A 15,365-nucleotide genomic window follows, 5' to 3' on the forward strand; every position below is an offset into this window, starting at 1 on the left:
AAACAGTATAGAAACACTACAGTTGAAAAATCAATGAGAGTGGCAGTGAATCAGTCACCTCATTAGTTAAATAGCAAATATATCACTGTGGTATCCAACAAATACAGAATGAGCCAGTCTGTTAGCTTTGAGTTATGTGGTAAATACGAGAGCAAAGTCAACTAGAAAGTGACTTGTAGGCTAGGCTTATCAATAATCATAGCCTGTAGAACTTGAATCTTACGTAAAGACGAATATCATTACGTAGACTGTAATTTGCATTGTGTAAAGAATCTGTTACAATTATAGTGTTAGGAACTGGATTACTTGATTAAGTATGTCCGGAATTGGATAACTCCACAGAACTTGAGTGAAATAAATCATTTCCTGTGCTGTACGTTTACTAGTGTCAATATGTAAACTCATTATTTGAATTATCTCGTAATCTGCATAAATTACTTATGAAGCAGATAAGTTTTGAGTACTGAATTTGAATAAGTATTGAACCAACTGAAGATGGAATTAACTATTACTCTTGTTTTAGACGCACTCATATTAGTACAAGTGCTATCACAACTACAGCAGGGAGATCACCTCCTATAACACGGCAATGAATACTACAGAAAGGAGAAATTGTATAACTCACAAATAACTTTTAATTTTTGTTGCATTATAACCTGTATGGACAAATGTTTGCTCTCTGGAAATATCATACAAAATTAAAGTGACTTGTGATTCTTTTTTACAATCTGAAATGCCTGATAGCAAGATGTTTCTATCTTTGAAGTACAATTTTAGCATCTATATCACCATAGACACAACCACAGAAATGGTGATGCATTTCACCAAAGGCCTTGCGTTGATAAAGAATTTAAATACTATGAAAAGAGAAAAGCACAATATAGTAAAAGATGACCAATCTAAGGTACGAAAGAGAAAGAGGATGAACAGGATGGAATATTCAGAAGTTATGATGCAGATAGATAAATATTGTATCATATGCTTATACGATGACTCTAAGTAACACTAACAACATTTTCAGTCTTTCTTGGTTGCTCATCCGTGGTTTGTACCAGAGCTATAGCTGAAGCGTTTTGACAAGCAATAGCCTAGAAACTCTTTGTAAACCACCTAAAGTAATCTCTGCCTCAAGTGGAGATAATCTGCATTGGCAAATCTCTGTTTTGGTCATATCGAGTGTTTCTGTACATATAATAACTAGTTATATTAGTAAAAACAATTTTAAAAACTTATGTGAAAGGCAAAGCAAGGGTTAGCACATACTTTATCCAAATAACTAGCTCCATAATTTATTCTGTTTATCTTATTGTGTATTTTTTGGTGAACTGATTTCTCTATCTAGACTCACTAATACAATCAGATTCATTTCGGGAATAAGGATAATGACCTGTGTTTAATACCTTTACTAAGATTTAATGGCTGACTAGCTAGTCAGACTTTCATACTTAAAGATGGATTTCTTCAAACTTAGTTCCATTTGTATTAATTTTTGATTTAATCGTCTTAAAATTCCCATAACTTGGGTGAAATGACACTCTTTGCCAAAAGACAAAAAATTTCCTGGAGACAGTGAATAAATTATGCTAAGAGAAGGATTGTTTAGTCTTGTTGCAATTGGAAAGATATAATTGAACAGAAGATATGATAACATTTGGTACTTCTACAGTCATTACAGCCTGATGCATTCTATCATCTCCACAATTTTCCATCATCTGGAAACTTAAGTGTTAAGGAGACAATGGAAAGAGTAATAGAACATTTCTAATGGTTTGATGCCGAGAAGCAGCAGCGTGGACAAATATAACAATTGGAGCACCATTTGAGTAAATATCTATCAATATGTTTAAGCCGTTTCTCAGAAAAACAGTGGGAAAAATACATAATATTTGTGATGATTATTTCACCACATGACTAAATACATTAGCTTTCCTTACCAGTTAACACAAATTGTATGAAGTAAATTTTTCGTTAATAATTTCAAGTGTCTATGAAGTTTAATCTTTATCAGGAATATATATTTGAATCAGTATATTTTGGAAACCTCGAAATAATTTCAGACAAAAACTTTGGATAAAGATCGTCTTCTGCTAATAACGAGTTAATAATAAATAACATACGATACTACGTACAAGACACATACCACTGACTTTGGACATACAGTGACTTTGTTCCTTTTGTACTCGCATCCTTTTGCTTATACATTTTCTTAGTGTTTGGATTTGACGTGATGGCTGGAATTTCCGCAAAATTTGGGGGAAAACAATATTGTACAAAAACGCCAAAGCTATGTTTGAAATTAAGCACATAGCTGTATATTGGACTAACTGTGCTTTGCCCGCCAAGGGCATCGATACCCGGTTTCTAGTAGTTTGAGTCCGCAGACATACCACTAAGTCACTAGAGGGCACAAAGCTTACGAATCAGTTAGTTGATTACGTGGAGATTAAATTTGTTTCTGTGCTATCAATTTGCAACAGGACATATTAGTCATTCAGTTTTGAACTATATTATAGATAGCAGTGGAAACTTAACGAGTGAGTGTTTTAATTTTATTTACGGGTTACGTCTATCAACGAACATAATCTGTATAACTTGTATATTAAAGTTAAAAAATAACTTGCCTTTACTGTCATCAATGGTACTGAAACCTGTATTCTTTTCACTGAACGATCAAACCAAAATAGTTATAACAATACCAAAATCAAATGCATTTAAGGTTTCTAGATTATAATAGCTTAATATATACCATTTATGAAAATGATAGGTATATGAGGTTTTATTAAAATTTGTGTACTTTTAAGTTTCTTTATTTGTTTTGTTTTTTTTAATTTGGCATTGTCACAACCATACATAATGTTTGCATGTGTATGCGCCTATTACCTGCTATATAATAGGCGTGTATGAAAATGACCCAAGTTATTTAAAGCAAAAGACTTTATTATGAAAGAAGTTTATTGCTGAGATAATGCTAGGTTTATGGATTCTTACTGGTACTAATTTATGCAAAGAGTATAGAAGCTAGTAAAAAACAGTTAAATGAAATTGAAGTTTACAGAACAGTCACACTGCTTCAGAAGGACTGCACCCAAATTTAGGTGGTCAAGTCATAGAGGTGTTGCAACCTATGGCTAGTTGCGAGGCTACAGGAATATACACCAGGGAGCTAAGTCATGACTGCAGAAAGTAGATAGATACAGTAGATGACCTATAGCTGTGGAAATTAGTCCTTGAAAGATACACCGGTAGCAATCTGTGCTTGAAGAAAAATATTTAAGCTGGACGGTCAGGAACAGACTTTATGAGGCTAAGATAAGTTCTAGAACATCAGATAGAATCTCTGAATTAACCCCAAGGCACCAAATAACACGTTACCTGGACACTTCGGCAACGGATTCCTGTTCCATTAACAGAAGAGAGAAAAATCTGTGTCTTTTCAAATAATCGACGTGAGAGGACCTGGATATGTAAATGAAAAAGTAATATTCTGCCTGTAACATTGAGTAGACGTTTTAATTATAAATTAAAACCATTTAAACAAATTTGTCACATATTTTTGTAACGTTGTCCACCATGGTTCTTTGGGGATGACTTAATTATAGCCTGGGATGGCACCTGCATGCAGGGGTTTTACAAACTTTCCTAACACCAAAACGTTACGTGAATGAGATCTTACTTCCAACTGCTACTCCTTACGTTGGTGCTGTCAGAGATGAGTTCGTATATCAGCAGAATAGCATTCATTAAGAAATAGAAGTACTGGAGTGGCTTGTAAGTCACCACACCTAAACATGTTTGAGCATGTGTGGGACTTGTTACGGAGAGCAGGACGGAATAGACATTATTTTTCTATGACTCTGTAGGGGCTTAGAGAAATCCTCGTTCAGAAGGATACTATGGTGCCCCAGTACGTTAGCCAAACTCTCGTAAGAAGTATATGGAACAGATGCAGAAAAGTAATAAGCCTACAGCTACTACAAGTTCATTTTATTAAATTTGTTCATCTTAATAAGTTATTTTTTTATATTTATTCAGTTAAGTATAAGTATTTTTGGTTAATTTTTGCTCTTCTGTTACGCGTATAAGAATTCTTCTACTTGCTTGGTATTTGTTTCCTTTTGATGCTTGTAATAAGAGAGTTTAATTTTTGTTAAACGTCATTCTGCTAACTCGTAGCACTGGTATAGTTTTAGAAGATATAGTTACTTTTCTCGTCTTTTCTATTTACTGTCATTATTTTCTGGTGTCTGAGACGGCTTTGTGGATTGCGTCCCATTGCTGAGAAAAAAAGGGAACATTTCTTCTCCGCGCTTTTGTGTCATAAGTTGTACGACTGGTAAATATATCATTTTCTTCAAATTTTGAGTGTGTTTGTGTTTTCTTATAGCAAAGCCATCTGCGGAGCACATCAAGGGGAATCGAATGCCTGATTTTACCGCTGTAAGTCCGTAGTCTTACCGCTGTGTTTGCGGGAGGCTCAAATTGTGCAAAGAAACGTATAGAAAACACATTATCCTTTGAGTATTATGAGTAGTACTATTACAGTTTAAAGAAACACAAACAGAAAAGAAAAATAACAATAACCTAACATTATATGTGTATTTACTTGCTTTAAAAGAAAGTAATCGCAACTCAAGAACCAAAACAGATTTGAAAATGCTCTGTTGTTTGTTTGTTTTTGAATTTCGCGCAAAGCTACACGAGGACTAACTGCGTTAGCCGTCCCTTTAGCAGTGTAAAACAACAGAAAAGGCAGTTATTTAACTCTTAGGCTACTCTTTTACCAACGAATACTGGGTACAAAAGTCACATTATAACGCTCCTACGGCTGAAAAGGCGAGCAAGTTTAGTATTAAGGGAATTCGAACCCTTGACTCTCATACTACGAGTCGAGCGCCATGCCGGGCTTACTATGTCATTCAATAACTTAGATAATAAGAATAAAACACCAGATTAATATTTGTTATTACTATACTTGAATAAGTAACAAGCAACATTAAATTCATATGAGGAATATTTCATGCATGAAGTATGAATCAGAAAATCATCAGCAGTTACATTCAGTACGTGCAGAAACATGTGAAACATCGTATCAATTATGTTTCAAAAACATTTTATAATCGAATTTCACTCAATTTCTTTTATTTTTATTTCACAAAACCAATCAAGATCTGAAAGTAATAACAAATTTTGTAACTTACACCTCACAATTATATTCTTTCTGCAAAACAGACCTGTAAAATATATCCTTTCTGCTACATTAACGAATATCATTCAAAACTCAATACTTCCTCACAAACATTCACCTCAATCATCAAAAGGCACAATTAAATTGAAAAAAATCGTTTTTACTTTACATTTTATCACATTTTTTTTCAATTTGAATGTAAAAACTAAAACAGCTTAAACCCATTTGATAAAACAATATAAATAATATTTGTCAAAAAATATGCATTTACAAGAAATGAAATTTTAAAATTACTTGTAAACGGAAATATTTCTAAATTTAGACTCGCTATCCATTTGTTTAAAGAACAGAACTCTTGTGACGATTTTTTGTTTGTTTTGGGATTTCGCACAAAGCTACTCGAGGACTATCTGTGCTAGCCGTCCCTAATTTAGTAGTGTAAGACCAGAGGGAAGGAAGCTAGTCATCACCACCCACCGCCAACTCTTGGGCTACTCTTTTACCAACGAAAAGTAGGATTGATCGTTACATTATAACGTCCCCACGGCTGGGAGGGCGAGCATGTTTGGTGCGACTCGGGCGCGAACCCGAGACCCTCAGATTACGAAATGCACGCCTTAACGCGCTAGGCCATGCCAGGCCTGCTCTTATGATGATAAATATCAGCTTTCAATTCTGGTGGTGGGTGCAGCACAAATAGCCCTATGTGTTTCACAGAAATGAACTAATCAAACAATCCTGAAGATTAAAAAGACAAACAAAATCTACCAACAAAGTATTAGTTGTCTGCCATTATTTTGTTTTGTTTCTTCTACATAAAACAGAAACTGAAACTGGCATAATTGTGTCTTGTATGCATTAGTGGTTAGGAGGCTTGACTCTCAATCTTCGGGTTACAGGTTCGATTTCCTCTCACAGAACATTTTCGTCATTTCAGTCGTAGAGAATTATAATGTGGTGGTTAATATCACCGTTCGTTGGTAAAGGAGTAGCTTAAAGATTGACTGTGATCGATGTTGACTAGCTGCCCTCCCCCTTAGCTTATCGCTGCTAATTTAGTGACGGCTAATGCGAAATTCCTTGAATAGGTTTGCACGAAATGAAATACAAAATAAACAATACATGTATAAAACGTAAATTTATACTATGATCTCGGACTCGAATGGATGTTTTTGTCCTTGATTTACTCACTTGTATTTTGAACAAGGGTTTTTCTCGAATGCTTGTGGAAAACAATAATTTTCTGGATATGTGATTGTCTTATACGACAATGGAACAGAATTATACTTTTTATTTGATTATTTTTGTACTAAATAAGGGCAGTCGGTGGTTTGTCAGGTAAAAGTGTTTTTTTTTTTTTTCTGATATAACAGAGTAAATGCGTAACATTTAAGTAAACACACTTCTATTAAAACAGCTTGTCGTAATATTGTTTGAAGTAAATATTTTTCTATTTACATGAAAGGACTTTACTGTGATTTGAATCAGTAATATACTCATACGATAGAGAAACTCAACAGTGCGTTAAGTAAGAGATAACCTGGTACAATTTTATGACTTAATTGTATATTGAGCAGACACTTTTGTAGTATAATATAGTAACTCAACTGTATTGGGCAAACGCTCTTTTACTATAAATAATGAGTCACGTATGTGTCGTATTGAGGAACGTAGAATTAGACAGTAACTTTAAACTTCAAAGTACTCAAGAACAAAAAGTAAATAATAAAGAAAAAAGAGTATAAATCAAGCCTGTCCGCCAATGTGTTTATGCAGAGGATTACATGAAAAAATATATTTTTGTACCAGTGGTACAGCGGTATGACTGCGGACTCTCACTGCTAAAAACCAGGTTTTCATATCCCTGGTAGGCAGAGCACAGATAGCCCAATGTGTAGCTTTGTGCTTAATTCAAAACAAACAAATAAATATATTTTGAAACACTTATTATTCTCTAGCGTTCGTTGCGGTCTGGTTACTCCAGAAAGAAAAAAAACAAACTCTTCTCACTATGGTTCCATTGGTCAATTATAGGAGCGATACTCAAATGTTACTATTCGGTTATAGTTGCCCACCGAATGCGTCATGCGTGCTATTGTCTAATTACTTCTTTATTGTCTACTTTCACCGTTAGACAACGGTAAGTCCACGGACTTACAATAATAAAATTCGAGTTTCGATTCCCCGCAGTGAACACAACAGATACCATAATACAGGTTTGTTAAAATCAAATAAACAAGCAAACAAAATCCCCTTTTATTTTATACCTATTACGTATCATAATTTATCTCAGATAAGCATCCAATTTATTATGTTACAAAACACAATTTCAAATAGCCTGAAATCGAGTTAAATTGAATTTAAATTTAGAAATTAATTAAATATAGAAATGTATGAAATTTATTGTGTTTGCAAAGAAGATTTATACACGTTGTTTTCTTTCTTAATACAAATATATTTTAATGTACAAACAATAAATCAAGCTATAATAGCGGTTATAACAAATAATTATTTGTATACAGAAGTTTTAAAACAAATGATATTCATTCTTCTTTCCGATCCAGAATTTCCTTGATATCTCATCGAGAGTTCAGGAAGAGCGACTTAATTTCGAATTGATATAGGCGCAATTCACTTAACGGCGAGCTAGCTAGCTCTTCAAACGTAAGCTTATAACAGTTAAAGTTACACAGTGTCTTTGTAGAAATTCTAACGTTCGAAGTTAATAAGCTGAAATTAAACGGTTTGTAATATTCGAAATCTATAAACTTTCTTGGTCAAATATCCGAAAATTCTCGATTAATAAGTGTTAGTTGCAGTTATAATTTTCGAGGTTTAATGTATACCAACTGTAGCAAACCAACAGTAAATGCTGTCTCTCCCCGTGTTCCGATGGCTATATTTTATAATTGTTATACGAGGTTCTCGGTATTTTAGTTCGCAAAAATACTTCCAGTCACTAGTATTTACATACACACATACTCATTATTGATTCATACACTCGAGAATCTTATACAACTTTAGTAAATAGGCGGAAATTTTACAATACACATTTAACAATATTAATTACATGCATTTCTAAATATATATTTAAATAAAACAAACATCAGTATTAAAACAAATGTATATACTAATAAATCCGTTACATACCAAATTAGGGAGGTCTGATGCAAACAGTTCTTGATGTGAAATATCCAAAAACAACAGCCTTATATTCAGTATCCTTTATTCTAAACAACATTTAATAGTTCTCTCTTCTCAAAGAACGACCGACAATTCGTTGAAACGTTAATTAATTAACCAAGAAGGGAGTAGCTAATCCATATAAAAATGGTTATTGAAAAGTTTCCAATGACACGTCTTTAATTCTCCAATTCTATTTAGAAACGTTTGACGCACATTAACGTACACATTTGGTATTAGTTACAAAAAAAAATCACATTAACGGAAAATTACATAAATTTTCGTGAATATGAGCTCCACTTTTTAATTAATCATAGACCACTAATATATTTAATAAGATAAAGATCTACATGGTTTTAAATAAGGCGAGTGAAGTAACATAAACTTGTATTTTTCAAATTTAAGTACAATCATACAAAATATTGTATTATTTATAGCTATTAAAGAAACACTGTGAAAGAAAGAAAAATATTGTGATGTTTTACAATCCACGAAACATGAAACATGTTTTAGATCTGATTACAGTGAATTACTTTTCTTTCAAATATATTTAACTGAAATGAAATACCTTTGACCAGTTTGGTTTGATTGAGTCTATTGTTGAACAAAATACCATGGGTATCAAAACTCGAATTCTAGCATTATAAGCACCCAGACTTGCCGTTCTACACTGGTTAAATTAAATACGACATTAATGTGTGACCGAAAATAAATTAACATTAGTAAACATGTAATAGTGGTTTATTTTACTTCAACAAAAGTTGATGAAAGGTTATTTTCTGTTATGTGTTCGCGTGAATCATGATCATCACACGTAATATTTCAAAATGATTTATTGCTGCTAGTTTAAATATCACTGCGAATGTGAATAAAAATTTATATTGTTAATGCGTAATTTGAGATAAACTGATCAGGAAGTCATCACATTAATTGCTATCCTTATGTTCACATAAAAGTTCTGTGGATCGAAGTTTAGTTGAAAATCACATATGTAAAACTGTTATCATGTAATATTTTTATGCTTATATGTGTTTAAGGTGAAAATAATGGAAAAGTCTTACGTAAGAAAAATGGTGATGCTGTTGAAAATAGGTCAGCGAAAATCGATCAGTAGCGTTCTTTTTATGATCCACGTTTTATGTCAGACTTATCTGAACTGTCAGTTTTGAAATTATCTAGGTTGTGGTTTATACTGCTGTTTTTGAGTATGTGAAAAGCAAATATGCATGTGTGCGGTAATTTCAAACGGGAATTTCCAAAACCTTTCCAAATGTTTATAGACTGTCACGATACAAAGTCCTTTAATCATTCCATTGCAAGGAAATTTATGATCACTGCAAATGCATCTGTATCCATTTCTTTCTGCGGAAAGTAAGCCTCAAAATAAACATGGGGGCAATATGGGAGCAGTGTCTTCTCCTCAGCAAATAGATCCTCAGATCACTTGAACTGCACATTCTTAACAAATTATTCAAAATTTATCAATGGTATGATTCTCCTTCTATATCTTTTTCACTGAGAAACACTGTAGATATAATATTGTGGCGTTATTTAGTTTATTTCAATTAAAATGTATAAATATTTATATCTGTCATGTCCTTAGACGTATGCTCTATAAATATTGTTATTATTGATGTTTTATATTTTATTGGTTCCAATAGAATCTCAGCATTTTCGATCATTTTGTTGTTAATTTCATGGTTATGCATCTTTTGCATGTTCAATTGTGAATTTATTCATTGAATTCAAATCAGTATACAGTACACCCCACGGAGTTCGAAAAATATTGTACATATTTTGAAAATTAAATATTAACCTTGACTCCTACCACAACTCGAGAACTCAATGACAAGCCTACTAGCTTATAATCATAAAAAAATAAGTTTTTGTACCAGAAAAGAGCAGGCAACAGGCAGTTCACTGAGAAGCTTTGTGCTTAACAATACACAAACAAAAGAATTAGTAAATGAAAAGATGATTTTTAATACGTTTTTGGTAGGGTTCTTGCGTCATATTATGTTCGTTAAAAAGCTAATACAATTTTTAAGGATGAGATTTCTAATAAATATCCAAGTTTAACGGGTACAGTAAGCTGGGCCTACAACAGCAAACTATTCACATCACATAAATATATTTTTTTAATGTAATGTTAAATGTAGATAATTTCTCAACTCTCAGTTCAATAAACTAATATCTGCTTTGATGTGCAAGATCGGACAATTGATAGCGTATCGAAATGTGAAGCTAACGTTATGTGGTTCTATTCCATTATGGCCAAACAATCCCACCAATCTGTATGACAAGAGGATGCCAAGCTATAAGTGTGTTAACTTTTGGTTTTCCTTCTAGAGTCTAGACTATCACTTCAAAGTTATTAACGGCTAATACAGCTAGCTTTCGTGTGGAATTCAACGCCGAAATCAAATAATAATTGTCATTCAAACAGGAAATAAAAGAAATAACAGATGACGTGGTTGCTAAGATTTTGATTTGAACTTCGGTGCTACAGAATTTGTTAACATTTTTTTTTCTAACAGGTTTTAATTCTCCTTTTTTCAAGATATTACATAAAAAGTTTCATTATGAATAAGTCGGTTCGTCGAATAGATTCGATAACCTCTGCCAAAAAGACGAAATATAACGATTACTTTTTACAGTAAGCAAAAATCTTAAGGTCTGTGAAAAAAGGAAGCATATGTCTACAGGAGGAAAAGTTTGATTATTTTCTTCATGAACCTTAATTTAAATATCAAGTTGTTGTGAATTTAGACAATTTAAAACAAGAAATGTGTTTTAGACAAATATTAGAGAAAGCGACGTCAAAAATATTTTGTTTAGACATACATGAAACTGATACTAAAGTTTTAGCCACATGTATTCATGAAAAAGAAACATATTAACAACGAAACAACGAAAAATATTAACTTATATAGAGAGCTTACGAATGAACCCATCAAAATTTGTGCAATTGTTATTCATTTAAATGGTCATTTTTTTTGTTTAGGGATAATAATTTTGTGTTATAACACTTTAAAAAGTCAATGTCATGTGAGATAGGATTTCGTTTGTTTGTTTTTCGAATTTTGCACAACGCTATACATGGACTATCAGCGCTAGCCGTGTCTAATTTAGCAGTGTAAGACCAGAGAGAAGGCAGCCAGTTATCATCACCCATCGCCAACTTTTGAGCTACCCTTTGTGAACAAATATTGGAATTGACCGTCACGTTATAACGCCACAACGGTTGAAAGGGCAAGCATGTTTGGAGCAACGGAGATTCGATAGTCTTGATCCTCAGTGATGATTTTCTTTAAGGAGAACTCTAGAGTTTACAGTATAACAATAAAATGTTAAATGGTTGCTAAGACATCGTTGCAGGTTATACTATTGAATATATTTTTTTTTGTCTATTATCTACCTATCTAAAAGATCATGTCAGTGGGACCAGCCCCTAGACGGCTAGAAGTATCGCTACAATATTTCTCCAGCTGATCTATGAATATCTACTTTTAATATTTTGATAAATACATACATATTTATTTTATAAATGGTAAAAATATCTAGCATGTACTTAAATGTCTTTTTGACCCAATTCAACCCAACAGAAAGTGCTACATATCGATAAACAGACGTATGACAGTTTCTAAAAGTTAAGTACATACTTTATACAAATATAATATGAAAAATAAAACATAAGAGTATTAAAAAGTAAGAATTTTAAAACAAAGTAGAAGCCCTACTATAAAAAGCTATGAAACAAAAATTAAAACTAAAATCACAAATTTATAAAATTTAAACTCTAATTTGGCATTTTATACACCTTTGTGCAGGCCAAAGTACATATTAAATTTTATAAATTTGTTATTGTAGTTTTAATTCTCGTAAAATTTAAAGCTATCAGAAATATTACTATTCTGGAAGTTTTTGATCTTTTTCTTTCTTTTCGTGGATATATAAAACAAATAAATATGGGTAAAAATTTAATGTTCAAGAGAAAGTAGTAATCGGTGGTTATTTGTAACATTATTGGAATGAGTAATCAAAACAAAATAAATACTGGAATAAAAGTGCCCAAACAAGTAAAGTGATGCCAGTTGAATAAATACTTAATATCACATCTGTAGCAAATTTAGATATCTTAATTTAGCTATATGAATCACAATGTTAGCAGAAATAAAAATTGAAAATGGTTTTAAAATCAATACAACTAGTATTACATTTCTTGTAGTTTTTATTTTCTTATCGATAGTTTTTATAACGTTTCTATGAATATTGAATGACCCAGGTATCATGTATCATATTGTCACTTTTCAGAGGCAGTTCATGGTTCTTTTAAAATATTTGGCTCGTTTCAGTATATTCGCTAAATGTAATTATCAATTTTGTCATTTCTAATAAAATATGTTTGTTTATGTATTTATTTTTCGCATTATCTGATAAGGCTAATTTTCTATCACATTGATATGTTCAGTTGAGTTAAAATTATTATTTTTAAACAAAATGGAACCTCACCTTTTCTCAGATATTGTAGAAAACAATATGCTTTTTGGTAGCACTTTCACTGGGTATAAATGTTTTTCTGCCAAGCATCTGCATCCAATAAAATTAAAATTTTATACTTATCGAAAGACATTACGCCATTGTACTAGGCTCAGCATGGCCAGGTGGTTAAGACACTGGACTCCTAATATGAGGGTTGCGGGTTCGAAGCCCCCGACGCACCAAACACGCTCACCCTTGCAGCCATGGTGGTGTTATAATAACCCGGTCAATCCCACTATTCGTTGGCGAAAAAGTAGCCCAAGAGGTGACAGGGGGTGGTGATGACTAGCTAGCTGCCTTCCTTCTAGTCTTACACTGTTAAATTAATGATGACTAGCGGAGGTAACACTCGTGTATCTTTTTGCGAAATTAAAAGAAAACCTTTGCACTACGAACCTATTTTTAATATTTTCACTGTATCCAGTTTTCTTCTTGCTCTCTAGCGAAATAAAACAGGATTCTTTCAAGATTTATTCAGTATCTTTGAAGATATTATTGCGCATATTTTTCTCTAAAAATAGTTTGAAGAATCTAACGCTAAATAAAAAAAAATATAGTGATAAACAATAAATGCTTTTCACCGAATTACATTTATTTGAGGAATGTATGTGGAAATAGACAGCCGTTCAGTTTCAGACGTCTTTAAATATAGCAGTTAACTTTAGTTTTTTTTTCAAAAGTTTGAAAGTTTGATCGCTTCTTTAACTTTATAATAATAAAAAGACAAAAATGCTTCCTAACAAATATTTTGTTTCAATAGTAGAATATATTTTATTTCTGAAAAAAAAATGGGAAGAAGAAATAAAAAGTAATCTATATTAACGTACCAGAAAAATGTAACTGAGAAATAATCAAATTATCAAAAAATTCATGGAAAGTCCCTTTATCATTGGTAACCGTTTTGTGGCAACATAATAAATATTTAATAAACAAAAATTAATCCCACGTACATGTACCTTTCAAATAAAACAAGTGTAATTCTTAAACATTAATAACTAACTTAAATATTAGACGCACCATTTTATTGTAATTGTATATTCAGAGCATTTTAAACCTTCCAAAGTTGGATTAGATGAATATAGTAAAAACAGGCTTATAATGTTCAGTGTGTAATTTCAAAATATTTGATGTTTTATTCTTTTCACTTAATTGATTGGAATTAAATACAAATCTACACAATGGGCTATCTGTGCTCTGTCCACCACGGGTATTGAAACTCGATTTTTAACGGTGTGAATCTGAAGACATACAGCTGTGCCGCTGATGAGCATTGTATTCAAAATATATTAATCAAGATGTACAATTACTTGAATTATTTCAAGATCTCTTTTATGAATTATTAGACGGTAACTTATGGAAATAACAGAGTATACAATATTGTTTGCAGCTAACATTTTGTAAAATCAATGTAGTTATATTTTGTTAATGTATTAAGAAAGTTTATAACAACTACATCTTTTGTGTAGATGAGAGTTGAATATTGTATTTATCAAACAGTGAAAAGAGGTGATACGACACTGTCATTATTTGTTATATTTAAAAGTATTCCCTGAGAAATTCATGGTTTTAAATACTGTTACACAATATCTATATTATCGTGTTTTTCATCATTGTAAAATTATGTTTCAGACACAAATTGAGCAGAAAATAATTTCAAATTCAGAACTTAAAATCAGCTGTAATTCATACAAAAGTTTGTTTCAGCCTCAAGGAACTTATGAGAATGATTTGTGTAACATAAATTAATTTATTCTATATTTTTACAATTAGTCGAATTATAGATTCTGTTTCACGTTTTCATCCCCAGGCGACCCACCTCCAGATATCACCTGGTGGCAGAATACAGCTATATTAGATGATGACTACATTATTACGCCACTGAAAATAGCCAGAAACGAATTAGTTATTGAAGTTTTAGAGAGAGAACATCTGTGGACTGTGCTAACCTGTCAGGCATCAAATACAAATTTTACCCCTCCTGTATCGAGTTCTATCACATTAGATATGAACTGTAAGCTATTATAATTATTTAATATAATACTAGATGTAGTTTTTATTTAATTACTTAGCTTTATAAATATTTTCTAGTTGTCATGCTTAAGAATATGTTTAATTCAAATATTTCAGAAAGTAATTAATTACTAATGATTATTTTTGGTGTCTGTTATGGATTTGAAATTTCAAAGAAATGGCTGAAAAAAATAGTTTTTTTCATGACTGTTTAGAGATTTCGAACCATAAGAGCTGGATTTTTAAAAGAATATTCAACTTAAACGGACTGGAAAGACATTGGTTTTTGCTGGGATGGCAGGAGTTTTTTTTGGTTTTTTTTAAGTGTAAACACCAGAAAAAGAAGCAGATTACTGTAGTGTTTAACTTTCTTTTATCCAAATAACTTTTCTGGTCGTCACTTGTACAGCTTTTGAAATCCTGAATTAGACATAATAGTCTTAGT

At 32.0% G+C, this 15,365-nt stretch overlaps 1 protein-coding gene across 1 annotated transcript in view; it reads left to right on the plus strand.

Moving 5' to 3' along the window:
- LOC143237848 (protein turtle-like) overlaps positions 1-15,365 on the plus strand; it is a 134,953-nt gene that overhangs the window by 84,642 nt on the left and 34,946 nt on the right. Inside the window, exon 4 of the mRNA XM_076477521.1 lies at positions 14,718-14,921. Within this exon, the coding sequence (XP_076333636.1) occupies positions 14,718-14,921 (204 nt within the window). The remainder of the gene's footprint in view (positions 1-14,717; positions 14,922-15,365) is intronic.

The sequence above is a fragment of the Tachypleus tridentatus genome, chromosome 13, assembly GCF_004210375.1.
Source record: "Tachypleus tridentatus isolate NWPU-2018 chromosome 13, ASM421037v1, whole genome shotgun sequence".
Taxonomy (NCBI): Eukaryota; Metazoa; Arthropoda; class Merostomata; order Xiphosura; family Limulidae; genus Tachypleus; species Tachypleus tridentatus.